Below are 22,697 nucleotides of genomic sequence, written 5' to 3' on the forward strand. Positions count from 1 at the left end.
CCAGACCTCTGCAAAGTAAGCATTTTTGACAGTTATTTTAATGATAAGCATGTTATTTATCTCTAATGCTTAGAGAAAGATTCTTCTAGGTATCAAACAGGAAACTGTTCATTTTCCATTATTGTTTGCACAGTCTGTGCCCAGTAACGTTTGCTTACATCCCTCCAATGTTTGATCAGTCTGGTGGCTCAGACAGTAAAGACTCTGCCTGCAATGTGGGAGACCTGGGTTCAATCCCTGGGTCGTGAAGATCCCCTGGAGAAGGGCATGGCTACCCACTCCAGTATTCTTGCCTGGAGAATTCCATGGACAGAGGAGCCTGAAGGGCTGTAGTCTATAGGGTCGCGAAGAGTCGGACACAACTGAGCAACTAACTCTTTCCTGAGATGTTATCCACTTTTCTACATTCTATCTCGCCTGAACTGCGACTGTGACCTTTGACCTACTGTCTCTAATTCCATTTGTACCTCCATAAAAGCCTTTCTACAGAGAGAAGCCAGAATCATCTTTTTAAATACAGTTAAATACAGCATATCCTTTAAAACCCTCCAATAGCTGCCAAATATATTTTGAATAAAATCCAAATCCTTCACCAAGCCCACGAGGCCCTAGATGATCTGGGCCAAGCTCCCCTCCCTCTGTTCTCCCCATCATTCCTAAACTTCAGTCCGATGCCGTTGGTGCAACTGAACACATCACACCAAGTCCCTCCACCTCATGCAGACCTCTGTGCCAGCCATCCCCTCTGCCTGGACCCCGGGAACATTGCCTGTCATCAGGTCTCTGATAGACCATCTACTCTAAAGAAGGCACCTGGGGCCACCTTTACCTATCTTACTTTCTTCATAGACTCCCACTCCCGTGACCACATTCTGTGGAAGCTAACGCCAAAGAGCTTCTTAAATCTGTTTTCCTCCCTTTAATTCCTTGCTACTAGCCTTGGGATTCCCTGCATTATGATAACCACTCATCATCACCAGAAGTTCCAATTCCCATCACAGGCTCTTCTCAACATGACCCCAAGCTACTTCCCATTTTATCTTGCAGATATGAATTCTACCACCCTGGGCAAAAGGGGCTCCACTCACCAAGTTTCTTGCTTTTGCCAGCAAATCTCTTTGCCTGGTCTTTCCTGTTACCCCAACCACCTACCTCACATACCAGCTCTGCGTGCAGCTTCCCAAAAGTTCCCAACTGGAGAGAGCCACTTCATTCTCCACATCACTTCAGAACTTGGTTTCTAGTTTATGGTATTTTTTTAATAGTGAGATTGGCATTACCATTATCAACAGAGGCCCGCATTCTTTCTATCAGAGAAAGCGCTTAAAGAAAGCCGCTCCTTACTTATGTTTTAGTACTAGTCAGACTTATGATGGTGCCTGTAACACGGGCAATCTCCTGCAGTTCTGTGCTTTCGGGCTTCACTTCTTACTACTTCTGATAGTGCTTTCCTGCTTCTTCCCACAAATATTTGTCCTTTAAACTCTTTCATTCATCTGCGGGAAATAACCTCTCCCAATGCTCACCAGTCCTTCACTCTGCATCATTTCTACATTTTAATTGACAGCCGTTGTCAAGATGGCTGCGTTCATCCAAGGAGGGCTGTGGGTCCTGCCATCTTTCTCCCTCGCCTGCCCTGTCTCCTTGCTGCCCCTTCTGGCCTTTCTACCCATCACAGGGGTCACAACTCTCCAGATGGTGGATCATGAAAACCCAGGGCTTAACTGTATACTTTAAGAAGGGAAGTCCCAAGGAACGGGTTGTAAAACAAAATGGAAAGAATAAATGCTATAGAATGAAAATAGACTAAACAGAAAAGTAAAAATACATGCTCTCCGGGGAGATCTAGAACTCGTTGACTATTTCCTAGTGTGTACACAGGAGGATGGCAGTCTGCGAACCAGAATGAGATGGAACTACGCACCCAGCCCAGGAACGAGTCTGTACAGCCCAGTCCTCCACCTCACGGAAGTCCAACTCAAAGAGACCTTTGCAATTTTGGTATTAATTATTTTAACCACATTACTGTTCATCATATACTATCATCCCATTTTACAGAAGGAAGAATTAAGATGCAAAGACTATCTAGTCTGGGGCCAGAGAGTCAGTCAAGAAAGAGCCACAACAAAAACCAAGTCTTTATCCTTTCAATTGGGCTTCCCTGTTGACTTCTGGCAAAGAATCCGCCTATCAATGAAGGAGATGCGGGTTAGATCCCTGGGTCAGGAAGATCCCCTGGAGATGGAAATGGCAGTCTACTCCAGCATTGTTGCCTGGGAAATCTCAAGAACAGAGGAGCCGGCCGGTGGGTGGGGGGGTGGGGTGGGGGCGGGCTCGGTGTGACAGTCTATGGGGCCCCAGAGTCAGGCACGACTAAACAACAATAATACTTTTGATTAGCTGCTGTTTTCACTAACAAAGCTGTCAAGCTAAAAAAAAAAAAGGTACTGACATATTTTTCCCTAAGCCTCGTGTAAAAGATCTGCAAAATAATGCAACAGTTGATTAAATTTAGAAAATGATCTGTACTGGTTTAGGGAATCTGTAAAGAACAGATCAGATGATAAAACTTGCCTGCACTAAAGCCACCTTAAAAAATTATTTCCTGAGTTAAATATAGATTGTAACATGAGATAAAGAAAAAATATTACCCTCTAAGATTATATAGTCTATGTGAAAGAGTTAAAAGGAATCAAAATCAAGCCTCCTCCAGAAACCGCAGCACATATATGTATCAAACAAAAGAAGTTATCTTTCTTGTTAGTATTTTAGGCTATTAGCAAAAATAGTATGTGTGCATACATACATACATGTGTATAATACAAATATATGTGTTTGTGTGTGTGTGCGTGCTCAGTCATGTTCGACTCTCTGTGACCCCATGGACTGTAGCCCGCCAGGCTCCTCTGTCCATGGGATTTCCCAGGCAAGAATACTGGAGTGGGTTGCCATTTCCTCCTCCAGGGGATCTTTCTGACCCAGGGATTGAACACAAGTCTCTTGCATCTCCTGCACTGGCAGGTGAATTCTTTACCACTGCACCACCTAGGAAGCCCATGAGTGCGTACACATAATGTAAATATGTATTACGTACATGCAGATCTTTTCTCATTCTTTTCCTTCATCAAAACTTACCCACCCTGAATCACATTATTAATGTTTGTTCAGTTACAGCTGACTGAACTCAACAATTAATGTTTGCCCTTAAGCTCATGGATCACCCTTAAAAGTAACACTTTCACCTTATCAGGGGGTTGGTTTCTAGAAACATACTAAGCACATACATCACCAGCAATGGCTAACATTTATTAAATTCTAGGCATAGTAGTCAGCACAGTGCAATATGCAATAAATGTTAGCTGCTGTTATTATTTATCTACTCTCCTAATGAACATGTGTATGTGCTAGACCTTATTCTGGAAACACAGCAGTGAACCGAATGGACAAAAAGCTTGCCTTGTGGTACCTATATTCTAGGAAAGAAAGCAGACAATAAACATCTAAGTAAAATATAGAGCACGCTGGAAAAAGTCTAAAGGGTAAAATTAAGCGACAGTGTCACTGGGGGGGACAGGAGGTTACAGTTTGGGGGTAAGTTTGATCAGAGAATGTCCCTACATGGGAGGAGAGTTAACCATGAAGTTATTTGTGGGAGAAGATTCTTTTTTTTTTCTTTTATTCATTTTCACTGGAGGATAGTTGCTTTACAATGTTGTATTGGTTTCTGCCATACCTCAACATGAATGGGCCATAGGTATACATTTGTCCAGCCCCCCATCCTGAACCCCCGGCCCCACCGCCTTCTGTGGGAGAAGATTCTAAACAGAGGTCAGTATGTGAGGGCACTGGAGACTAGCAGGAGGGTCAGGGAGAAGGAAGACATGGGGCGTGCAGTCTGGGAGGACCTCCTTAGTCACCTCCAACCTAAAAGCTGTCATCAGGTGAGAGAAGAGCGACACACCCACTCACTCGTGAAGTTACACATTCTGTCTGCGGAGCTGATAAGGGACGTCAGGGAAGCAAGGATGGAAGCAGACTGGGAGGAGATGCCTCCAGTGACACGCAGGGCGGCAAGATGGTGAGAAGTGGTGTGATGAAGACCAGATGTCGGGTGGAAGCCGTGATCAGTAACAAAACCGAGACCTTTGGCCTGAGAGTCGGGGGAAAGACAGATATGCTGTTCCGGAGTGGTGCTAGGGGTAAAGAATAAGCCTGCAGATGCAGGAGACGTGAGAGATGTGGATTCAATCCCTGAGTCGGGAAGATTCCCTGGAGGAGGAAATGGCCACCCACTCCAGTATCCTTGCCAGGAAAATCCAGTGAACAGAGGAGGCCGGTGGGCTACAGTCCATGGGGCTGCAGAGTCGGATAGCACTGACCGACTGAGCATTAGATAGAGATGGGGACGCCAAGGACTCGGTTAATTCCTCCATACATATATCTCACTCCATTGGCACAACAACGCTGAGACAGACACTATTTTTATTGTTCCCATTCTGTAGATGAGGAAACAAGGCTACTACAAGTAGTTAAGTAACCTGACCAAACTCACCTCCAGTCAAAAGACTGAAACTGTAGGGTTAAGATGATCTTAAACTAAGATTTACAATATAACTTGTGCTTAACTGCCATTGCCCTGATACAAACAGGCTGGAAGGGACAGATGCAGTGACTTCTAAATAAGATCATGAATACTTAGACATCCATGATGATTTTTTAAGAGAAAGGGTCAGAGATGAGCCCTAGGCACGTTGCAAAATACAAGGCAAATATGGTACTAAAAATACACATATATACAGATTACACATATATGAGCATACAGGAAAATATTAAACCAAATATGAAATCAGATGTTAGCATTACTTATCTTAGGCGCCATCAGTAAATTTTTCCTTTATGTTTATTTTTACCTTCTAATCTGCCTATAAGCAAGATACATTAGTTTCTTTAGTGTCATAAATAAAAACTAACTCATGAAAACTATAATTTATTGCGCCTCTGATTTTTTTTTTTGCTCTCTCTCCCTTTTTTCCTCTCAGTTTAAAAAGCCACTTATAATATTTATGCTAACTTAAAACCTAAGTTGCTGGGCTTACTGAATTTAGTTTCCTGACAATTCCTAGAGTTCAGGCTAATACTTAGGTCTTGAGACTGAAACTGATAAAAGAAAGGTGAAAGCAGGTAAGACCATCCATTCGCTAATGTGAGGATGAGAAGTGAGACAGAGCCTGGCAGCGAACCCATCATTGAGGGCTTAGAGTGGCTGTTCTTCCCCATTCCCAGGGAGGTGGAGCAGAAGCCGGCAAACACCTGGGAGGTCCAGATTACACGGGAAGATAAAGGGACAGGAAAGGTCCCCAGAATGAAAATAGGACCTCAGCCCAGGCTCTGCAGCCCAGATGGACAATGGGGTCAGACTCAAGGGGAGAAAACTGGCTAGAAACAGCAAGGAGAAGAACCTATTTTCAAGGCAATGACGGAGATGCAGACAGAGAGGACAGATTTATGGATGCAGCAGGGGAAGCAGAGGGTAGGACAAATTGAGAAAGTAGCATGGAAACACACACATTACCAAGTGTAAAATAGACAGCCAGTGGGAATTTGCTGTATGATGCAGGGAGCTTGACTTGGTGCTCTGAGACAACCCCGTGGGGTGGTGTGGGGTGGGAGGTGGGAGGGAGGTTCAAGAGGGACGGGACATACATATACCTACGGCTGATTCATGTTGATGCATGGGAGAAACCAACACAATATTGTAAAGCAAATTATCCTCCAATTAAAACTGAATAAAATAAAAGAACAAGGTTGGGCACTCCTGACTGGTGGTCTGCACTGGAAAAGCGTTACTGCAATAGGTGGCACCAGGGCTTTCCTAGACCCGTGGTGAACAGGGACCATACCACACCTGGCAGGTGAGAGGACAGCAGTCAGCTGAGACAGAACTCAGTACACTTCCATGAACTATGGTGGGCCAGCAAGACAGGCTGGCCTGCAGGCTTGGCAGGTCCAATCCTGGGGCAAGTAGGAATGTCTCCTGGTTTATATGCAATGTATAAACCTTATTATTCAACACAGGACTTATCTGTTTTCATTCTACCTGTCCTCTGCTTGTCGAATCAATGGTACTACATCTGCTAAGAAAATACACTTCCCCAGGACATTTCAGTGGACTTACACTGAAAAACTTTCAATTTTCTAAATATTCTGTGTGGGATCTTGGGCAAGTCAGCATCTTTTCTGTGTCTCTGAAATCTTCACAGAGACAAGACAACAGTACTTATTTTAAGAGCTGACTGGATCAAATAACACAATGCATGTAAGGGAAAAAAAAATTCCTGTTACTCAAATGTTTGGAATGTGCCATGTGATCGGGGTGATAATGATTTTTGACAACATGGATGGAAAGGAACAGAAGAATAGAGACTTTGAGTAAGTATATAATAGATGTAGGTACATGTGTAGAGAGAGAAGCAAGGGAGGGAAATGATGACTTCTGGGCTCTTATCTTGCTTTATGGCTGGAGAGGAATATGATGGTTTATCAGTTGATTAAATAATGCACTAGGTGCCCCCACCGCTGCAACAGCAGGAGGGAATTTTTGTCCTCATGACTTTTGTACTTTAGGACAGAGTCTGGGACAACCCACACTTTAAAACCTGAGATGTTACTGTGAGAACCAGAAAAACTCCCAGAAGATAACTATGTAGCTTTGTTTCTGTGAGGCTTTGTTTTGCTCAGTGCTATATCTCTAGCACTAATCTTAATAATTCTTAATAAACTACTAAATGTAAAGATGCCCTGAAGTTCCATTTGGAGACCAGCCTAGTGGCCCACAGGGCACCGCTGATTTCTAATAAAGTGAAATGGCCTTTTTAAAAAAAGGCTCTTCTAGAACTTGAAAAATAAACATTATTGGAGGGAACTCCTTCATATTAAATGCTCTACATCAACAGCTTTTAAGAACTTTACTTAATCACAATCATCAAAGACTTGAAAACAAATTTTTAAAATGTTGACAATAACTGTGGTCATAAACTACTTTGAGGATTAGAAGATGAAAGAGATAAGTACTTTAAACCAATCAACTTAATGTGAAAAGAGACACTGATGGAATTAAACTGGGGTGAAATGAGATACATGCTGACAAATCTTCTCTACTGAATGAAACACAAAACAAACAAAAACATTAAATTAGCATCTGAGAGCAGCAGCTGCCAATCAGCACAAAGATTATGTCCTTGGAAATTAGATTCCATCCACAGGAGAGAGGCAAATGCTGCAGACACCCTCCTAACAAATAAGGCCTCCAAACTCAGGGCATGTTATCAAAGGATAAAACACTAAGTAAGTCTTTTCCAAAGCGGTCTCTGAACATAAAAAACACACTGTTGCCCCAGTTCAGTCGCTCAGTCATGTCCGACTCTTTGTGACCTCATGAACCGCAGCCGCCAGGCCTCCCTGTCCATCACCAACTCCCGGAGTCCACCCAAACCCATGTCCATCGAGTCGGTGATGCCATCCAACCATCTCATCCTCTGTCGTCCCCTCCTCCTCCTGCCTTCAATCTTTCCCAGCATCAGGGTCTTTTCAAATGAGTCAGCTCTTGGCATCAGGTAGCCAAAGTATTGGAGTTTCAGCTTCAGCATCAGTCCTTCCAATGAACACCCAGGACTGATCTCCTTTAGGATGGACTGGCTGGATCTCCTTGCAGTCCAAGGGACTCTCAAGAGTCTTCCCCAATACATGTAAATCCATGGGTAATTCATGTCAATGTATGACAAAAACCACTATAATATTGTAAAATAATTAGCCTCCAACTAATAAAAATTTAAAAAAAAGAGTCTTCCCCAACACCAAACACCTAAAAATCCACTGCAGTGTTCTCAGAGTGTAATCCTGGGAAGCCATGCTGGAAACCTGTACTTGTTCCTTCCTGCGGGATCAATGAAACCCCGAGAAACAGTTCTGAATAGAGACATCAAGTCTTAAGGCAGGATCGGCCAATACCATTCCCTTCTCCAGTTCCTTCCCTTTTGGCCTGAGATCAATTTTCAAAGAACCTATGTGGTGACCATTCTCTCCATAATGTTACACAATGGTTTATGCCAGAATATTCTACTCCATGCCCCAAATGCTCAACCACAAAGTTCTTTCAACTCCACCTCATGTCCCAAGTATCCCGTGGCTCCTTTTCTTTTTCCTTTCTTCAAATCTTTTCACCACCAGTGGACCAACACATTCTGCAATATTTAATTCATCTTTATACCATCCACTCCCACCCTACAAATGACTAGTGCTACTCCTTGTAGGTAAATGTGTGTGCTCAGTTGCTCATCATGTCTGACCAACCCTTTGAGAGCCCATGGACTGTAGCCCACCAGGCTCCTCTGTCCATGGGATTCTCCAGGGAAGAATACTGGAGTGGGTTGCCATTTCCTCCTCCAGGGGATCTTCCTGACCCGGGACAGAACCGCAGTCTTTGTCTCTTGTGTCTCCTGCGTTAGCAGGTAGATTCTTTACTGCTGCACCACCTGGGAAGCCCTGCAGGCAAATATCTGATCCAAAAGCAGCTGTGACAGAAAACAAATATCAGAGTATACACATCACTCAACTTTGCTCTGAAATAAAATATATTCCAGCAAAGCTATGAGAGCTCCCAAATAAGTGAATTCAATCTCAATCTATGATTCATTCCTCATTAAATTTCATATAAAATTCAGAGATTCAGAGACAGACCCAAAAACCTCATGTGAGTCTCTGTAATGGAACCCAGCCCTGTGGCTATAAATGATAAGGCGCTCTAAATGTAACAGAAGCCATGGCTTCTAGAAAGAGTTTGTCCCTTCCCACCAAATGTATTCATTGGCCAAACATGAGTCTACCTCATGGTCATCTCCCAACTGGACCATTTGCAATAACATCCTAACCCATCCCCCCGCTTCCAGTCTCGTTGATCTGTTCTCTTCACTGCAGCCAGAGTGCTTCTTTTAAAATACAAATCTGTCCACATCATTCTTCCCTAATAACTTATCATTACACCTGGAACAAAAATCTGTCTCTTTTTCCCTGACCCATATGCTGTCCACACCTCCCTGACTCTGTATGGCCATTTTCTCCCAGCTTGCTTGGCCTGTGGCTTTTCCCCAGGTAAACCTCAGAGACTCTGCACTTGCTCTGTCTCCTACCGGGACTGCTCCTGCCCCAAACACCAACTTGTATCCCCCTCATTTGATTCAGGTGTCTATTCAACGGTCACCTCATTAGAGGCCTTTTCTAAACACTTGATCTAAAATACTGCTCCCTCCCCACTATCTCCAAAACTCACTAACCTTTTAGACTGCTTTATTTTTCTCCATTTCTCTTACCTGCCTGGTAGTATATATTCACTTGTTCACAAACTGTTTCATCCTGGTGAGCATACAAGCTCCGTGTGAGCATCAGGGGCCTCTGAGCCCTGCAGCAGCCCCAAGGTCTACCACAGTGCCTGGCATACACGAGGGTCTCAGTGAATGAATTTTAAACAAGCACTTTCTATGTGCCAGACTTTAGATGAGGTAGTGGGATACCAAGATGAATGACAAATAGGATCTGGTCTTTTCCTTTGGGAAACTTAAAAGTCTAGCAGTAAAGGAGACATACACACACAGGAAGAATAGAACAGAATGTGACATGAGCTTGGAGGCTTCAAGAGAAACTGCTGAGTTGAGAAGAAACAGATGAGGTCGAACAGCCTGGGGCCAGATTAGGAAGGACCTTGAGCTTCAGGCTAGGGAACTGGGCCTCCATCTGAGCACTCACTATACATCACCAGGTAGGAATGGAAAGAGGTAAAGAAACTGCAATTAGAATTGACAGAACGTAGTGACTATTTACATGAAAGGAACTGAGAAGTTGTAGGTTTCTAGGAAATGCCACTGCCTACATAGAAGGAAGAAGTTGAAAGAAAAAGATGATAAATCTGATTTTAGAAAAGCTGAGTTTGAGTGGAGGCTAGGGAGAGGGGTCAAGTGTCAGAAGAGTTGAGCACAGAAAAAATGAGAGGGTTACTGCTTTTAAACAGAATATTCCATAGCCAGAAGGATCCATTTTCCCAACATGCTGAATAACAGATTGCTACAGCGCCACAGACTGCTACACTGCCACAGCCAAATAACTGGAAAAAGGGTGTCTCTCTGTACTAGGAAGCAGTTCCACCTTTATGAGGGCCAGGGAAAGGGAGCTCATTAATAGCCACTGCTGGGTGTGTCCACCTCTGTCTTTCTTCCTGCCTTTCCCAGGTCTGGTGTGCCACACATACTCCAGGGAGGTCTCAAGGAGGGAGATGGGAAGCTAGGGATGTGCCCCAGTAGTAGGACAGGGGTGGGGATGCTGAAGACGCTCATGAAAACAACTGGGTTATCCTGCCAATGTGGAAACCAGAGAGAGGACTTTAAAGAACCTTTAAAGTTGGACATATTCTGAACTGCAAATGCTCTGCAGCTAGTAACACTCAAATGCAACTGGCTCATTCAGTGATTTTGTAATCAAATACAACACAGTGGTATAGAGCAACAGAAATCATCTAGACTGAGAGGTCTTTATTGTATCTGTGAGCAAACCAAGGCTCCTGAGATTTGGAGATTCATCCACTCTATCCAGCATGCTAGCACATGGCTGGGGCTGGGGCCCAGGCTGCCTGTGTCCCAGCCTTGGGTTAATTTTGCCCCAGGCATGAATTAACTGATTTACGGCTGTAGAACAATTTAAATATACAAATGACTACAGTATTCGTAACAAATACCAGTAAAACACAAAATCAGAAAGCTTCAAGAGAAACAGATTTGAGGAAAAGCCCCTGCTGAGAGAAATACAAATAGTAATATACTTTAAAGAAATTATCTCTGTGGTTAGGACATTTCTTAGAACAAGAATAAAATTATTCAAAAGTCACAGTTCTGTGAAAGGTTTCGATGCGTATACACAAGTACATTTCTGGGCAGTAAATTATTAGCTGGCATGTAAGAATTTTGATAAAAACCAGAAAACAAACTCATATAAACAAAACAACAAAAATCAGGAAGACCCCAGAAAACCTAATTTTGAGTTGACCTTGCCTTTGTTAAGGGAAAATATACAATTTTTTTCCCCCTAATGAGCTTCTAGGGAAAAAATTTTGAAAGTCAAAAGCAGAACTGAAGTCTGACAGTCAGAAGAATGTAATTAGTAAATTTTGAGCATCTCATATTTCTACAGCCTATTCTTATCTATTCAGCCCCTTAAAACTAAAGCGCACAAGAAACAGTCTTTCTTCCACCAACTCAAACGCATCCCAGACCGCTGCTCCTGTATCAAATTTAGCTTAAACTAAATTTGTTGTTTCCCAGTCGTTCAGTCACGTCCAACTCTGTGCAACCCAATGGACTGTGGCATACCAGGCTTCCCTGCTTAAACTTGGGATAGCCAAACCAGCCCCCAGATAAAAACTGGCTACTTAAATAGCTTCCTATATACAACATAAAGATAGTCCTTTACTGGCAAAGACTCAGGAGTTGCTTTTATTTCCACTTGTAGATATCTAATTTATAAGGGAAGAAAACACAGACTTCATATAACACACAAGAAAAAAACTGATAATTTCCATTAAAGTTCAACATAAATTCTCAGTCTGCATTTTGTTTTCTTTATTTAAGATGATTTCCTTAGTATTCAACCACATTGTGGGTCATGCAACATAGTCTACCAGAGAGAAACTCAGTTCCTTAGCAAACCAGTTTTCAACTCTCATGCGTGGAAGCTATAAAGATGTTCTGCTAATGGAAAAATCAGACACCCGTGAGGAGGGCAAAGTATGTGTTCAGTTTGCTATGTGCAACTCAAGCAAACAACTTTGCTGCATTGAGTTTAGAGCCTGGGACATGAAAGCCACTTTGGATTCACCTGAAACTAAAAGGAGATGCCTATTTAAAATCCTGAGAAACTTGAATGGAATACTGCTCTAAATGCCTTACATTCCAAAGAAAGGTGGAAAGCCATGCAGGTTCATCCACATCCCACCTAAAGTGGGTATCACTCTCCACTAGATCATGTCACTCTGGACTAGCTGTTCTGAATTCTATGTGTGAAGCATCTTCAGATACACATTACTAAGGTTCAGATATCTGATTCTGTGTGGAAAAAGCTATAAGGTCATTCATAGACCACAGGCCAACTGTCAACCATTGATTTTGATGGGTTAAACATACCAAGACTGGGTAGTTTTCTGTGGTTTAATAGCCTGTACTCTCTGAAGATGTCTGAGGGTTTTCCTTCCTGTGATGTGAAAACAGAAAAACCTCATCTCTAACAATCCTGTTCATCACTCTGTATGAATCTGGTACAAAACATAGCACTTCCTTTAAGCTGCCAGAGCTTTGGTTGGTTCAACAGACTATGCGGTTTAAAAAAAGAAAGAAAGAAAGAAAGAAAGAAATGTGCTTTGATTCCTACTGCTTGATCAATTTCATTTCCCAATAATGACTATTACACATCTGCCGTGCCACCTCCCAATCCCTGAAACTGCAGACTTGTGATTTACTTACTTGTACTTTAAGAGCAGCCACTGAATTAACCAGAGTCCCACAAGGATCATGCCGTTAATTTCACAAATAGAAAAGGCCCACTGCACCCGGTTAAAATGGTCAAAAAACGTGTCCGGTAGTGGAGGCTGCACCTCCTTGGGAGGTACTCGTTCATGGACGACCGAGATCATCACTGTGGTGAGAACAAAGCAGGAAAGTGCATAAAGAAAGGCCAGAAAAGTCTTGCCCCACTCCATGGGGTACTGGGAGCGCTCCGGTTCTGGCATGGGGATCTTGATCATTTCCTTCCTGTACCCATTGGGCATCCCGTTGGGTTTGACCTTGATGCTGAAGTTGCTGTGAGGGGCGGGGCCGCCAGTGCCAATGCTGAGGTGCCCGTTGGCGTGGCCGTTCTTGTGTGCTTCCAAGTGGTGCTCCATCTTCAGGGTCTCTATCATGTGCAAGAGCCGCTGCCCGTTGTCAGAGGTGACTAGGCACAGCGGGGGTTTCGTGAAGTCCTCCTGGGTGAGGCTGATCAAGTCCCGGCCCGTGAAATGTTCCAGAGGCTCACAGTACTCCGGCATAGCATTCTCCTGCAGCCAGTCTGCCACCTTCTCGCGTGACCAGTAGACCACTTCCTTCATTGTGCTGGCAGACAACGTGAGGCCCCCCTGCTTGCTCCCAGCGGGTCAGCAGTCACCGCTCCGACAGGGCAGGACACTGTCCCTCCACGCTGCGCTCATTCTGTCAGGCCTCATAACGGAGCTGTGTGGCGAGATGGTCAGGGCAGGTTTTAAACACCTCATGTAGCTGTCCAGGGTTCTTGAGAGCCCGAGCATTAATTCACCTCATTTCTGAAGAAGATTCTTCCTTCTGTGGAGGCAAGAGAAACAAGTCAAGCTACTGGGACTTTCAAATTAATCCCTCAAGATTCATAACCTTCACATGCATAAGGAAAGTGGAAAACCAGTTATTGGTGGAGTCCATAGTTTCCAAACATATTAGTTTTAAGGAACCAATGACTACCTGGTTGCTGCTGCTGCTAAGTCACTTCAATCGTGTCCGACTCTGTGCGACCCCATAGACGGCAGCCCACCAGGCTCCGCCATCCCTGGGATTCTCTAGGCAAGGACACCGGAGTGGGTTGCCATTTCCTTCTCCAATGAGTGAAAGTGAAAAGTGAAAGTGTAGTTGCTCAGTCATGTCCGACTCTTAGCGACCCCATGGACTGCAGCCTACCAGGCTCCTCCATCTATGGGATTTTCCAGGCAAGAGTACTGGAGTGGGACTACCTGGTTAGTATTTCCCAAAAGAGTCATTAAATTGGACCTGAGATGGATCAAGTCAAAGACAGTGCTAAGTTTGCTAAGAAACAATTCAACAGTGCTTTGAACATTGCTCAGCACTGATCAGGGATTATTTTGTGCTTATTATGTGGTTCCTGAGATCAGCTGAAAGACTGCAGCAAATCTGCTTAATCTACCGCTCTAGATTACTGTAGATTGGTGAAGAAATGTTCTAAATGTGCAGAGCACACAGAACTTAACAGACATCGTAAAAGAGAATCATAGTAGTGTTGAGTTTCAGGATCATCAGGTCCAACAATTTTATATTCTTCCACAAAAAATCAGTGAGTTCCTCTTTGCAAATATGCTTGGACTCCAAATCTATAAAAGAGGTATAAGAGTGGATGCCTGAGTGAAAACAGATGGGAGTAAAGGGCCAGGGTTCTCTCTGCTCTGATGACATCTTCACCCCTAGTCCCCAGGAGACTGTGTGGAAAACCATAGCTTCAAAACCAGTGATCTGATCCAACTCCCTCACTTATCCATAAGGAAACTTAGTTCCAGGAAGGTCAATGAACCTGCCCACAGTCAAGCGGCAGCTTGTATAAAAGAGCTACAAGCTAAGTTTCCAAGTCCTGGTTCAGTGTGCTTATTAAATTACTTTATCAGTGTTGTGGCAATAACCAAAATGCACATCTGTAGGGGAGATTCAAAATTATATATATAAAGAGAGTATAAAAATGTATATATGTTGTACATACATATATTTAACCACAATTATGGTTAATGAACATAACATTGCATAAAACACCAGGAAAGAAATCACATACTGACTGAAATTCTACTTGATGATGGGCTTGGGGGGCATTTTCTACTTCTCTCTCACCTACTTATCTTTAGTAAATATATATCAATTTTGTAATAATCATTTAAAATTTTTAAAAAGCAAGAGAATTTAAAAATAAAAGACTGAGCTCTATAACAAAACATTGTGGTTAATGAAATGTGGCCTTTGGCGAAAGGCAGACCATAGTTTGACTTTCAGCATCTCCATGCATAACCTACTATTTGAACTTCAGCTTACTAATCTGCAAAGTGGCCATGATCAAATATCTCCTTCACAGGGTTGCTGTCAGTACTTTAAAATCCGTACGTGAAAGCTGAGGATATACAATCCAGCACTGTTTCTGTTTCTACGACTGAGGAGTACTCCACTGTGTGTGCACACACGCACACACACACACACACACAAATCTTCTTTATCGATTGATCCATGGACAGACACTTAGATTATTTCCATACCTTGGGTATTATAAATAATGCTGCAATGAACAAAGGGAATACGCATATATCTTTGTGAATTAGTGTTTTCGTTTTCTTCAGATAAATATCAGAAGTGAAATAGCTGGATCACATGGTAGTTCTCTTTTCAGTTTTTTTCAGACCCTCCATATTGTTTTCCATAGTGACTGTACCAATTTACATTCCCACCAACAGTGTACACTTGCCATTTGTGACAAGTCTGTCACAGTATGTATGAACCTAGGGGTTATTATGCTAAGTGAAATAAGTCAGACAGAGAAAGACAAATACTGTATGATATAACTTATCTGTGAAATCTAAAAAACAAATTAATAAACACTACAAATCTTATAGACAAGAGACTGGTGGCTACCAGAGGGGAAAGGGTTGGAGCTAAGTGAAATAGATGAAGGAGGAGTCGATTATATAGTGACAGATGATAGCTAGACTTACTGTGGTGATCAATTTGTAGTATATACAAGTAACAAATTATGCTGCAGATATAAAACTAAAATGTTATATGTCAATATGTCTAAAAGTAAAATGATATTTTCTTACTTTCTCAAATTTTATATCAAAACCAATAGCTACTGTTCGCTATAGCTCACGATGAAAATGCACTGTTCAACTGTGGACTAACTTCTTTTCTCAAAAGAATGTTGTGTTAACTGAAAAAAACTTGCACAGATTTGTAGGTTTAAGAGCTATAAATTAGGAATTACAGTGTTCCCTAAGTATGCTTTGTGGAATAATAATCTGAGAAAATGTTCCAAGTTTTAAAAAATCCAAATGAGCCTAGGAACTGCAGAGTTATCCTTCCAAAGGCCAACAGTACACATTAGTATGTCAGAATCACCTGGAAATCCTCCAGTAAAGAAACTCTATCAGGATTTCTTAAACTGACCTCATCTGGGCTGTCCTGCTTTAAATCCTGTTTCCTCCCTAGTAACTATGAGCTCCCAATGGACCCACTGGGAGGTACAGGCACAAACAAGACCTGAACTCGGGCCTTCTGATTTCAAAGATCAAATTTGTACCAAACCCTTCAAACACAACCCTGGTATGAAAATGGACAGTATGTCCAACTCCCAACTTTCCAGACTAAACAACAACCAACCAAATGGTGGTGGAGCTTGACAGCTGGTACAGGCTTTGCAAAAGAGTTCTCTTCTGAGAGCTCACAGCACTTTGCACCTTCCTGACATATCACCTCATGCTTAAGGGTCTGTCTAGACTGCCCCAGGGGACTCTTAGGGGCCATGGAAGGGCTACAACCTTAAGCATCCACACGTCTCAACTTCAAAGGGGCCAAAAGCTGCTCAGTCAATATTGTCTCAGTATCCAAGGAAATGTCCCTTACAACTAGCAACATGTAGATGGTTTAATGGAAAGTAAACCTACTGAAAATGCCACTGATACACAAAACTGCTTTCAAACAATTTGAATGGTCAAGGAGAATAAGATGGGTATCCTCCAGAGAGAAATATGAAACCAAAGTGAATCTCTGGCCACTTAAAAACCACTACAGAGGGGCTTCAATCACCACTAACCTACCTAGAGTGACAAGAAGACATCTGTCAAATGGGAGTCCTAGCAGAAGGTCCTGTAGGAAAGGAAATCTCTTGGCATCAGACCCCGGGCCTCTCCCCAAATATCCTGCAGCAATCAGGATAGAGCCAAGGGAATGCTCAACACCTTGAAGTGGCTATGAGAACTCTAAAGAAAAATTAGTGATTGAATGTTCAGGCTCAAAGAAATGAACATGGACTTTTCATATATACAAGTTCTTCATTTCTCCCCTTGCCCAATGCAGGAAGTCTACCAGGAGGGGAAAACCCCTCAGAACCACAAAGACCAGACCAAGGACAAGGTATTTTTTCACTTCTCTTTGATGGGGAAACAGAGGTCAGATAATATCCTCCTCAGACACAATCTTCTTCAAAACAGAAAAATATCAAATGGTACGAGATAATCCAGGGCCATGAGATATACACACACCACACACACATTCTGGCACTGTAAGCTTCTATCCAAACGAAAGAATACTAATCTTGCAAAAAACAAGTCCATCAGGCAGTTTGAAATAACCAGTGAAATTCTTAAAGAGACAGAAAAATAAACCAATAGCTTCCATTAATTAACTGGGACAAAAAAACTCTTCACTCCTTAAGACAGTCCCTGTGATCCACCGCCCCCAACTTGGAGTGCTCCATCTACTCTTCAACAAGTCCAGATTCTTCCCTCAGTCTGTAAGGTCCTTCTCTGCAAGGCTTTTCCGGGCCACCCCCTCACAATCCTTCCCTGCTCTCTGAATTTGTACACCTCTAATATCGATGCCATGAAATACAATTTAACCGTCTTGTGTCCAAGATGTAGTGGGAAGGGCTCCAGCTACCTCCTTTCTTGACAAAATCCTTTAACCTCTTCAAGCTCAGCTTCTGATGGAAAATGGCATTAACAACTAACTACCTTACCTGTCCTCACATGGGCTGCTACTCCTGTGATGATCATGTAAAAGGAATGAAAGCCATTAAATACTCCAAGAAATATGTCTTGTTCTTTTTGTAATGTCCTGCTTCCTTTCTAATGTCCACCGGGGCCCACAGTGACATTTCATTACTATTAAATGAAGCAGCCACTTCCAAATGGCATTTTTAAAAGCCCAAAACATTTGGACACAAGAGCAGTAAGCACATCTTTCCAAATTTCATGAGAAAAGAAAGTTTCTTTTTCAAGCAAGATTTGAAGCGTGAAAATAAAGGCATACATGTTGCCTTCCTGAAGCTCATACTGAAATCACACAATAAGGAAAAAACTCATTTCCTGGAAGTAACCATTAGGCAGCTACTCAGTACTTTCCAGCCTTTTGGCTAAAGCTAAGACTAAGTGTACAATGGGTGCTTCCCAAGTGGTACAGGGGTAAAGAATCCACCTGCTAATGCAGGAAACACAAGAGATGCAGGTTTGATCCCTGGGTCGAGAAGATCCTCTGCAGTAGGAACTGGCAACCCGCTCCAGTATTCTTGCCTGAAAAATTCCATGGACAGGGGAGCCTGGTGGGCTACAGTCCATAGAGTCGGATATGAGCATGCACACAATGAGTACTTCAAAGGCCACAGCGAAAAGATGAGGACTTACTCAGAGACCCCAGAGACTGGTTGTAGGAGAAGTGAGACAGTGACTGCCCCTTGGGCCTATACAGTCAATTTATAGCATACTGTTGTGTCTGAGATGGGAACGGCAAAGTGCTTTCTTATCTAGACTCAGAAAACTCTATGTAAGCCTAGACTCAGAAAACTAATATTACCACCATCATCCAGAGATGCTACCCTGAATCCATTTACTGGGAGAAAGCTGAGAAATAATGCAGAGCTCAAATCTTTAAACTTAGGTCTCAGAACTGGAAAGATGTAAAAGAAGGATAAAAGCTGCACATAAACTCTTTATTCCATAACACTACAGAATTTGAGTGTTACAGTTGATCAGTCGTGTCCAACTCTTTGTGACTGCATGGACTGCAGCCCATCAGGCTCCTCTATCCATGGAGTTCTCCAGGCAAGAATACTGGAGTGGGCTGCATCAAACTTGGACTGGTCATCTATTTCACATATGGTAATATACATATTTCAATGCTATTCTCACAAATCATCCCACCCTCGCCTTCTCCCACAGAGTCCAAAAGTCTGTTCTTTCTATCTATGTCTCTTTTGCTGTCTTGTGTATAGAGTCATCATTACCATCTTTCTAAACTCCATATATATGTGTTAATATACTGTATTGGTGTTTTTCTTTCTGACTCACTTCACTCTGTATAATAGGCTCCAGTTTCATCCACCTCATTAGAACTGATTCAAATGAATTCTTTTTAATAGATGAGTAATATTCCATTGTGTATATGTACCACAACTTTCTTATCCATTCATCTGCCAAAGGACATCTAGGTTGCTTCCATGTCCTAACTATTGTAAACAGTGCTGCGATGAATATTTGGGTACACGTGTCTCTTTCAATTCTGGTTTCCTCAGTGTGTATGCCCCGGAGTGGGATTGCTGGGTCATATGGCAGTTCTATTTCCAGTTTTTTAAGGAAATCCCCACACTGTTCTCCATAGTGGCTGTACTAGTTTGCATTCCCACTAACAGTGTAAGAAGGTTCCCTTTTCTCCACATTCCCTCTCCAGCATTTATTGTTTGTAGACTTTTTGATAGCAACCGGTCTGACTGGCGTGAGATGGTACCTCACTGTGGTTTTGATTTGCATTTCTCTGATGAGTGATGTTGGGCATCTTTTCATGTGTTTGTTACCCATCTGTATGTCTTCTTTAGGAGACATGTCTGTTTAGTTCTTTGGCCCATTTTTTGATTGGGTCGTTTATTTTTCTGGTATTGAGCTGCATGAGCTGCTTGTATATCTTTGAGATTAATTCTTTGTCAGTTACTTCATTTGCTATTATTTTCTCCCATTCTGAAGGCTGTCTTTTCACCTTTCTTATAGTTTCCTTCGTTGTGCAAAAGCTTTTAAGTTTCATTAGGTCCCATTTGTTTATTTCTGCTTTTATTTCCATTACTCTGGGAGGTGGGTCATAGAGGATCCTGCTGTGATATATATCAGAGAGTGTTTTGCCTATGTTTTCCTCTAGGAGTTTTATAGTTTCTGGTCTTATGTTTAGATCTTTAATCCATTTTGAGTTTATTTTTGTGTGTGGTGTTAGAAAGTGTTCTAGTTTCATTCTTTTACAGGTGGTTGACCAGTCTTCCCAGCACCACTTTAAAGAGACTGTCTTTTCTCCATTGTATATTTTTGCCTCCTTTGTAAAAGATAAAGTGTCCACAGGTGCATGGATTTATCACTGAGCTTTCTATTTTGTTACATTGATCTATATTTCTGTCTTTGTGCCAGTACCATATTGTCTTGATGACTGTAGCTTTGTAGTATAGTCTGAAGTCAGGCAGGTTGATTCCTCCAGTTCCATTCTTCCTTCTCAAAATTTCTTTGGCTATTCGAGGTTTTTGTGTATTTTCACACAAATTGAGAAATTATTTGTTCTAGTTCTGTGAAAAATACCACTGATAGTTTGACAGGGATTGCATTGAATCTGTAGATTGCTTTGGGTAGTATACTCATTTTCACTATATTGATTCTTTCAATCCATGAACATGGTATATTTCTCCATCTATTTGCACCATTTTTTATTTCTTTTATCAGTGTTTTATAGTTTTCTATATATAGGTCTTCTGTTTCTTTAGGTAGATTTATTCCTAAGTGTTTTATTCTTTTCATAGCAATGGTGAATAGGATTGTTTCCTTAATTTCTCTGTTTTCTCATTGTTAGTGTATAGGAATTCAAGGGATTTGAGAAAATAAATAAAACAGACAAACCATTAGCCAGACTTATCAAGAAAAAAAGGGAGATGAATCAAATCAACAAAATTAGCAATGAAAATGGAGAAATCACAACAGATAACACAGAAATACAAAGGATCATAAAAGACTACTATCAGCAACTATATGCCAATAAACTGGACAACTTGGAAGAAATGGACGAATTCTTAGAAAAGTATAAGCTTCCAAATTTGAACCAGGAAGAAATAGAAAATCTTAACAGACCCATCACAAGCATAGAAATCAAAACTGTAATCAAAAATCTTCTAACAAACAAAAGCCCAGGACCAGACGGCTTCACAGGTGAATTGTACCAAAAATTCAGAGAAGAATTCTATCCTACTCAAATGCTTCCAGAAAATGTCAGAGGAAGGTAAACTCCCAAACTCATTCTATGAGGCCACCACCACCCTAATACCAAAACCAGACAAAGATACCACACACAAAAAAAGAGAAAACTACAGGCCAATATCACTGGTGAACATAGATGCAAAAATCCTTAACAAAATTTTAGCAAATAGAATTCAATAACATATTAAAAAGATCATACATCATGACCAAGTGGGCTTCATCCCAGGGATGCAAGGATTCTTCAATATTCACAAATCAATGTGATACACCACATTAACAAATTGAAAGATAAAAACCGTATGATTATCTCAATAGATGCAGCAACACCCATTTATGATAAAAACCCTCCAGAAAGTAGGCATAGAAGGAACATACCTCAACATAATAAAAGCCTTACATGATAAACTCACAGCAAACATTATCTTCAATGGCAAAAAATTGAAAGCATTTCCCCTAAAGTCAGGAACAAGACAAGGGTGCCCACTCTCACCACTATTATTTAACATAGTTTTGGAAGATTTAGCCACAGCAAACAGAGATGAAAAAGAAATAAAAGGAATCCAGATTGGAAAAGAAGAAGTAAAATTCTCACTGTTTGCAGATGACATGATCCTCTACACAGAAAACCCTAAAGACACAACCAGAAAATTACTAGAGCTAATCAACGAATATAGTAAAGCTGCAGGATATAAAATTAATACAAAGAAGTGAATTTTTATGAGTTGTTAAAGGCACGGTGGACCCAAGATTGAACAAACATAGCTGGTGTGTCAGGGAAGAAACTAAAGGGAAGTTTTAGAAGTTTCTAAATGCTGATAATGGCAAAAGAAAGTAGGAAACAAAGCATGCATGACAGAGAAGTTAACTTTTGGCTCCATGTATCATATCTCTAAAAACAAAAGCAACCTGGGGTATACATGTGGTTTTACTCTACTAGCTTACATAATCAACTTAGTACAAGATCAAAATTTGGTGAGCATGTAACATGTAGCTCAGATTTTATAACATGAAACTACCTGTGGAAAACTTGCTAAAGAGAAACACAAAGTATTGATATTATTTTATTAGGAAATAGATGAACTGCCTTTTTGTAAACACTTCTAGTCCAGATAAAGGTCTTTATGTCTACTAGAACTTTCCATAAAAGTCAATAGCAACCTAATGGACCTTTTAGGGCAATGCAGCCCAATGAAAAGACTCATGAGGTAGGTGTTTACATCTTCTCTGACTCAATTTGGATGACTCCTGATTGCTTTTCTCCAACCAATTTAAGTAGCTATAAAATTTTTTTTGTTATTACTTAACAAGTAAAGAATTCACTTAAATAGGCAGAAGTCATAAAACTATATTTATCAGAAGAAGAAAAAAATGGCTAGAATAACAATCACATAGCTTCAATCTACTGTTGAGGAAATTTCAGATTACTTCTGATACCTTAACCTTTAAACTTTTATTTATTTTAAATTGCTATTGTGTACAGTGTTCACAATTCCACAGTCAGACTCTGGTTAGCAAATGAAATCACTCCTTTTGAAACAGATCTTTGAAATTGAGAACTAAATACATCATGATATAACAGAATACGAAGCCTCCACTGAAGACTAGGCTGTACTTCTATATTTATTGTGATACATATTTATATGTATGTGTGTACGTGTAGTTTTGTCAAACAGGTTACAAAGAGAATGATACTATTTTTGGAAACACAAATCATAAATATCCACAGTAGAAAAGTCTACAAGGCGTAGATCACTTCTAAACTGTTACCTTTGGGTGACAAAATTATGAAATAATTTCCGACTATTTTTTCCAGTGTTTTCTAATTTCCTTGATAAAGACA

The 22,697-nt window shown here is 41.4% G+C and overlaps 1 protein-coding gene across 14 annotated transcripts in view; it reads right to left on the reverse strand.

The window, feature by feature from the left end:
* Positions 1-22,697, reverse strand: part of SGMS1 (sphingomyelin synthase 1) — a 324,458-nt gene that overhangs the window by 36,621 nt on the left and 265,140 nt on the right. For all 14 annotated transcript variants that reach the window (XM_043926716.1, XM_043926715.1, XM_043926711.1 and 11 more), the window contains one exon: positions 12,558-13,409. In XM_043926716.1, the coding sequence (XP_043782651.1) occupies positions 12,558-13,180 (623 nt within the window). In that variant the 5' untranslated portion in view covers positions 13,181-13,409. The remainder of the gene's footprint in view (positions 1-12,557; positions 13,410-22,697) is intronic.

Source organism: Cervus elaphus, chromosome 15 (assembly GCF_910594005.1).
Source record: "Cervus elaphus chromosome 15, mCerEla1.1, whole genome shotgun sequence".
Lineage (NCBI taxonomy): Eukaryota > Metazoa > Chordata > Mammalia > Artiodactyla > Cervidae > Cervus > Cervus elaphus.